This window comes from Capsicum annuum, chromosome 6 (genome assembly GCF_002878395.1).
Source record: "Capsicum annuum cultivar UCD-10X-F1 chromosome 6, UCD10Xv1.1, whole genome shotgun sequence".
NCBI classification, from domain to species: domain Eukaryota; kingdom Viridiplantae; phylum Streptophyta; class Magnoliopsida; order Solanales; family Solanaceae; genus Capsicum; species Capsicum annuum.
In genome coordinates, this window is record NC_061116.1 from 105,905,641 (window position 1) to 105,913,146 (window position 7,506).

Below are 7,506 nucleotides of genomic sequence, written 5' to 3' on the forward strand. Positions count from 1 at the left end.
GTAAATCCTCGGTCCCTTGTGGTCTCAATTGCTAAGAAAATGAAATGAAAGTAAATCCTCAGCTTTATGTCAAGAGTTTTTGCATAGAGAAAGGTTTAAAAGAACTTAACTTTATGTTATAAGTCCAATTTGTGTACAGATTGAGTGGAAAAAGTCTTTGATGGTAGTTGATTTCATGGCACTTATGAGACTTGTAAGTTTTTATGGTTGAATCTCCAAAACTCGTGATGTTACACAACTATGCCAAATAACAAGGAGTCAGAAGTTTTACAACCACCTCTTCTTCAAGCTCTTTTGATATGATAAAAACTTGGAAACACCAAAGTCAGTCCGAACAGTCCACAAATTTGAAGAAAACTGTGAGCCCTTTTGGAGACCAAGTCTCGGATTCCCAAGAACACAACAACAACAAGAGAACAAGGTATTTATTACACCAAATTAGCCAACCCAAACTATTGTACAACGCAAATTGATGAACAACAATGTGGTAACAATAACAACACCTCATGGGTTGGTGTACAAGAATAACAAACAAACAATTACAACATAAACAAAAGGGATAGATAGTTAGACAAGTGAAGGTATAATCTTAAGAACCCTAGAATTTGGTGGACTCTTGGACCCTTAACACTATACACGACAAACACCTAACTCCTACGTTGACACAAGAGGAACTTTACCTCCTATAAACACCAATGTATCAAGCCAACATTGCAACACAAGTGATATCCACACTTGTTGCCCTTATTTCGGCTTAGTGGCTATTCCAAGCCCTACAACTAAAGGTGTTACCATGTTTTAGGTCTTACATCAATAATCAACTAAGGAAATAAGCTCTAAAAGGTTCTATTTATAGTACATTATTAAAAAAAATGACTACATTATCCTTTATGAGAGGGGCGAACATGGAGTGTATTTTGGGCAAAGTGAAGTGACCAAAACGCCCTCAATGAAGACGGTCCAAAACCGTGAGCCATTAAGTGTCCAAAATCGTGAATCCTCAGGTCTCTAATGCTCCAAGAAATCCTCCAATCATGGCCTTGATGAATGGTAGGCTCAATGGTAGGCTCAAAATGGGTCTTCCTTGCATATTCTTGTACCCTCAGGGTGACCAAGTCTTGAGCCTTTAAGTGATGGTCTCCAATCATATCTTCAAAAATTAGGGTGGCCATTTGACTTGTATCATCCTCCCCTTCTTGAAGAGGGTTCGACCTCAAATTCAAACCTTGCAAGAACAAAGAGAAGACAAACAAGCACCACATCCTTATGACATGAGGGTTAGAGTTAGTACAATAAACAACATTAACATGCCAAGGAGGTACACACTTGAAATATAACCACACATCCTTTGTTTTAATCACGAGGGACTTAGCAAAAATATTACAAAGGAGTTGGCGAAAGGAATCACCATCAAGGGAGGTGCCCCAATTAAAAATAAAGTCCACATAACACATATAGCAATATTACTCAAACAAGTGGACCTACTAACAACTATCCGTCCTTCACACCCTAAGAAGTTACCGTGATCGAATGGGAGACGTAACCAAAGGCTTAGGTCTCGACCACTCTTATTCTCCCCTAGGGTGTCATCCTCAAAGCTAAGCAAGCCCTCTTTATCACCATTGGAAATATCATGAACAAAAAGAGGGTTGAGAAAGGTGTTCCATACGTCAACTTCAAATAAAGGGTTCTCATCCATGTTCTTACTACTAGTTTCAAAATCTCCACTAGGAATATGCCCAACATAAGAAACACATAAAGAATAAGTAGATGGAATTTCTAAGCACATATCACCTTCTCTTTCAAAGGAGAAATCCTCACTTAGACACAAACCACCACGGGCAGCCAAGGGTTCACAAGCAAAATCACCTTTACCAAGACAATCACAATTCGGGTTTCCTAAACAATCAAGCACATCAAGGTCATTTCCACCCGATTGATCATGGTCCACATCGTCACTAGTTGTTGGCAACTCATAGACCAACGTAGACCATCTTGATTTTCACAAGGGTAAACTAGTGTGTGAACACTCTCGTCACTTGGTAATGGAACCTTTGTCAAGTTATAAGTGTTAGCACTAGATGGACACAAATCATTCTCACGAGGAGAATCAATTTCGTTATCTAAAGGGTCAACTAGTACTTGCGTACCTACTACAAAAGTTTGGTACTCATGCGACCTAACAATACCGAGAGTATCACAAAAAGGAGGCTCGAATGAGTATTCTCCATACAAGAAGTTGTGTATCTTCAATGAGTATTCTCCATATATTTTGGTTGGCGAGTTATTTTTTATTAGAGAAATTCATATGTTGTACAATAATAATTGTCCAAATTTAAAAAAATATATTAAAAAAGGAGAATAATATATAAAAATTCATATTTCATAAATTAGAAGTTTCATACAAAAGAAAACTAATATAGCTGCACAAGGGTAATTTTGGAATAAGAGAGAATTTTGAAGGACAAAAATATCTTTTATTTGGTCAAAATGCAATGGCTTATAAACCAAAAAAAAAAAGTTGGAAATTGAAGCTTTTAGTTTTTGACTTATAAAAAACAAATTTTGACTTTTTAAAAGTAATTTTGAAACTTGTCAAACGCTTAAAAAGGTAAACAAAAAATAGCTTAAAAGCTATTTTAATCAAAATATAAGCCCATCCAAACACCCACCACAAGAAAAAACCATGTAAGTCGAGCAAAGCTTGATTATGTTCATGAACAAGAACGATGAAAAGAAAAAAAAAACAAAGAACATGGGATCTAAAACCTCAAAAGCAGTTGATATTCACATTTATGAACATAAGATACATGTAAATTCAATTGGTATTTGGAGAAGCAGGAAAACATTCTGGTTTTTGGTGTTTGGAGAAGCAGGAAAACATTCTGGCTCAGAATTTGACACAATTTCGAGATATGCAAGAAAAAGACTCCACCCCGGTACTCTGGAACTTCGCCGAGATGCAGGAGGAAAGTAGAGAAAAACAGAATCAAGTTAAAAAAATAGATTTCTCCCTCCAAATATATTCTTTTATACCAAAAGGTATACCAGCTGCTCTGCATTTTGAGACACCAATCACTTCTCTGAATGATCCCAGATCCTCAATTAGTCGTACCATTCACAAACAAGGCCTCTCTAACAGCCAACAGTCTTCCATTTTTTTAAAAAAAAAAAAAAAGAATAAGAAAAAAAAATAAGAAAACACTAGTGTCTATGTCATATGCTACATGAGATTGATATCAGGAGTAAACGGAAGACACGAAGAAACCAAGTTTGTCTAGAGGAATAGCACAGGGCTACTGAGCATCAGCGCCAAATTCTCAATATTGCTCATTGCATTTTGCTAGGACTTCAGACTAATGTGCAGCTAGCCTCCACGTGGGACTCAGCATAATCTTCCCTTTTCCTTCCAACAAAAATATCTTCTACAGCAAAAGTTTACTCATTTACGGTGGTCTCCTCTCCAATCTCTTCTTCACTATCTTTTGGCCCACCAAAAATTTCAAAATCATCGAAACCTGTGGTAAGAGTTGATGGTCATCAAAAGATTCCAGTTAACAAAGATTCCCTAAATGACAAACATAAGTTACCTGCACCTAAGGCTTCAATATCATCAACTAATGGACCTAAGGGAGCTATGCTGCCCCAAGGAGGGTCAACAGTCATCCAGTCTGAACTTTCCATGTCCTCCAAGCTTAGTTCCGTCTTGGAAACCCAATTATGGACAAGTTCCATTTTGTCATGGGAAATGGTGTCCATGCAATCCGGCTCCATGTTCTTCCTAGTGCAGTAGCAATAAATTAGACAATCTTTCACATCTCAAGAAAAGGAGAACAATATTTTAATTTCTCCTTTTACCTTTGCCTCAGCCACAGGTTGTACTGAACAAAAGCAAGATCATTGAGTCTTTGATGCTCAATGCAATTTCTTGTTTCATGCATCTCTTCAAATGGAATTCGCCTTGGATTGGACCTGATCAAACCTGATGTTTGACTGAGAATACGGATGGCCAAGCGAGCCAAATTTGGGCATCCTCCACCATATGTTGACCACCACTCAGCTGCAAGAATTACAACATAATGACTTTAGTTACTTCTGCAACAGACAAAGATACAGCATACCAGGCGCATGACGCTACATTATCACTTGTTAATTTGCTTTGCCGAACTCCAATTATTTCCTGAACTAAAAGAATACTTCATACTTCGACTAACAAGAATTTTTACTGTCAAATGTCATGCAAACAAAACAGCAAATCAATGGGAGAGATACTAGTTAACAACTCACGCGGCTTGAAACCTTGACCAGCATCCTATCCAAGCAAATGCAAACTTGTTTACATAGTCTCTTGCAATTAGAAGGACACACTCCATGCAATAGGGCATGATTCGAACTAGCTTGTGGCCATCAACAGCAAAATGTTTCTCTGATCGAAGGATCTTAAGTAGAAAATAAGTATCCATCCCATTACTACCAACCATATACAAATAAAAGCTTGTCGACATAAGCTGACCAGAATAGAAAGAAAATGGAACTAAACAAGAGATAAAATGAATACCAACTAATATATGTAAATTCATTTTGAATGTAGTGATTTCTTCTAATGATAGTTACAACTCACCATTAGACTATCCAAGAGAGATTACATTGAAGAGGAATGGAGATATTGTTCATTTGACACTCTATCAGCAAGAAAATCCCAGAACGACAAAGAGGTAATATTCAAGTTTAGATAAATATCTTTCCTGAATCACTAATTGTCCGAAGATTTCAAACAGCACAAATTTTAGGTGTATACAGGCATTCATTTCATGGAAAGGCACTCACCAGGAAAGAGAGTGTCTCTGGCTCTTACTGCCATTTTCCTGCCAAAATCTCCAGCACTGTTATGGTAAGAAGTAGTTTCTTTCACAATTTTGTCTTGGATTTTAGGATCAGGAACCAATTTCTCTATGCAATCATAAACAAGAGATCTGATATTAAGGTGGACGTCTTCCTCTGTAGTATAGAAAAACTTGGGATTGAGGTAAAACCCTGCAACATGAAGAGGATGACGCTGAAGTGATTCCCACCTATGATCTATAATATTCCAATAAACTAAGTAATCCTTCTTATTGACAAGCTCTTTCTTAATTGTTTCTTTTGCTCGATAGACCCCTGCAAAAACATACGCCATCGCAGGCCTCTCCTCACCACAAACTATCCTTAAAAGCCTCAAGATGGGATCTGTCAAGCGGGTAATCAAGCTGCAAGTAGACCAAAAGGACTGGTTACTGATATAATTTAGCACGGCAAACCCCGCTGGTTTCTTTGAATATGGGCTCTCCATCCACTCCACTGAAGTAACCATTGATTGCAAATTGTGTTTGATATTTACCATTCGACTTAGTGTCAAAAAGTCAGTTGCGGAGCGTGTAACTCCCAAATCAACTAAGTCAACTCCAAAGGTGAACTTTCTCATCATATTCAACAGAATGTTATTATTGTAGATGAATCTTGATATTGACTTGGCTTGTTCAATTATTGTATCAATCCACTCAAGTTTTTTTATATCCTCGAGCATCAAGTCAATGGACTGAGCAGCACAGGGAGTCCAAAAGAGGGTAGGGTAAGCATCAGTGAGCCTTTTCCCAGCAAGAACATATCGCTCCTCATTACTAGTTACTACTTGCAACACATGTCTCACACCAACTTCCTCCACTACTTCCTTAAGCAACTCATATAGAGAATCCATAGAATTAATTAGGCTAGATGCATCCACAGATCTCAAAAACATTGTCCCTTCAAGGCAGTAGACGAAAAAGTTCAGCAGTGTTTTACCCTTTCCTGTAATCCACTCATCAACCAAAACAGAACAACCACTCCTTGCCCAGGTACTTGAACATTGATCAATGTCATTCCTGACTTCTTGAACTGAAGCTTTTAGAACCCAGCTTCTGAGGTCATGATAAGAAGGGCCTGCAACATCTGCTCCTTGGGAAGCAATCATATCAATCATCGGTTGGAAATAAACAGAATTTACAGCGTCAAGAGGCACCCTGGCATCTAAAAGGAATCTGGCTACTGCCATATGCACATGATTGTTCACTCTTTTCGACTGGTTAATTGCTAGAACCATGGCATTATTATTTGAGGAAGAGGCTTTTCTAATCCTACGTTTTTTCTTCCTACCATTACCTCCTTCATCTCGAATCAAAAACAAATTAGAGGTTGGTTCAAGAGCTTCTGCGATTGGAAGCAAGTCAACTTCCGTATTCAGGCCACAACTATCAGTCAATGCAGCAACCTCATTACAAGTTGATACAACTTCCTCAGCAAGTTTCTTTTTTTTTCTCTTTTTCATTACAACACCATTTAAGCTCTCTTGCATCAGAAGGCGAACATCGGGCTGAACTCTCAAACAAGTAGATGCATTACCTTTCTGACCCGCAAGATGTTCTTTAATCCTATGAATTCCACCACCCTTAAATATTTTCCCACAATAGATGCACTTCAACTGCACCCTCTCCCCATTCTTAAACATTTGACAATGTCTCCACGCCGGGTCATGTTTTTGTGAAGTAACTGGCACTGGTTCCAAATTAGAACCCATCAACCTTCACTTCAATCTAAAACGCCCCCGAAAATTTTATAATCCCATACATATTTATATATATATACACACACACTACAAGGAGAAAGATGAATAATTTATAGCGTTAAAATTTAAAACTTACTTGTTCGTCCGGGTAGAAAGATGGGAGAACCGAAACCAACCGAGTTAGGGATTGCAGATTGGGTTTTTCTTCTCCCCTTTATTTTGTTTTAATTTTAATTAATTATTTTTCTATTTTCTAATATATATAAAAGAGGAAGGAAGTAGGGAAGGGTAATACCATTTATGTATTCAAAAATTTAATAAAAAATAAAAGAGATATTTATGAGATGTCTGCGTAATTTTACTATTTTATTTGTAGTTAATTATTAGTATAAGCCATCTAAGCATTAAAAAATTAATAATATTTAATAAAAAATAAAATAAATAAAAATAAAAATAATAAATTAACTATTTATGTTTTAAACTAATTTGACATCTTATTTGAGGCTCGTTTAAATTTTTTTCACACCAATATAGTAGTTTTACTATATCACTTCTAATAAGTTATAATGACTCAATTAAGACATGTCTACTTCGCTGCATCAATCCTGATTTTTACTATATCACCCCTAATTAATTATTATGGTTATCTAACCATAAAAAAATAAGTAAAATTAACATAAATATCAGTCTTTTAAAAGTAATTACACTCTTTTCCTATTTTTTAATTATTTAACTATCTCTCTATTAATATATATAACATAACCGGCATATACATAACATTCTATGTATATGTGGGATTTTTGTAATATGTTTAGGGAGTTGGGATTTTTTGTAATATTGAAAACATAAGTTGTGTATTTATGTAATTTTTAGTAAAAAAAGTTAATAATATGTCTTAAAAAAGGTAAAATAGACACAAAATGATA

General features: G+C 36.3%; 1 protein-coding gene across 7 annotated transcripts; it reads right to left on the reverse strand.

Annotated features, from left to right (window-relative positions):
• Positions 1–2,989: 2,989 nt before the first annotated feature.
• LOC107873269 lies at positions 2,990–6,817 on the reverse strand. Of its 7 annotated transcripts, XM_016720041.2 has the most exons (5): positions 6,717–6,802; positions 4,828–6,608; positions 3,859–4,060; positions 3,591–3,781; positions 2,990–3,518 (listed from the first exon to the last, which is right to left on the reverse strand). In XM_016720041.2, the coding sequence occupies exons 2-5, from the start codon at positions 6,590–6,592 to the stop codon at positions 3,439–3,441; spliced, it is 2,238 nt and encodes a 745-aa protein (XP_016575527.1). In that variant the 5' UTR covers positions 6,593–6,608; positions 6,717–6,802; the 3' UTR covers positions 2,990–3,438. The 7 variants fall into 7 exon arrangements, 6 of the variants coding, with proteins under 6 accessions (XP_016575527.1, XP_016575528.1, XP_016575526.1 ...); XR_007057113.1 differs by having other exon boundaries at positions 2,990–3,482; positions 3,591–3,777; positions 4,828–6,816; XM_016720042.2 differs by having other exon boundaries at positions 2,990–3,482; positions 4,828–6,816.
• Positions 6,818–7,506: the final 689 nt, after the last annotated feature.

Coding starts and splice junctions, on each gene's coding strand:
- LOC107873269 (XM_016720040.2), bottom strand. CDS start 6,592: ATGGGTTCTAATTTGGAACCAGTGCCAGTTACTTCACAAAAACATGAC. Junction 4,061..4,827: donor CAGAGACACTCTCTTTCCTG/GTGAGTGCCTTT, acceptor TAATTCTTGCAG/CTGAGTGGTGGTCAACATAT. Junction 3,519..3,590: donor TATTGAAGCCTTAGGTGCAG/GTAACTTATGTT, acceptor CTCTTACCACAG/GTTTCGATGATTTTGAAATT.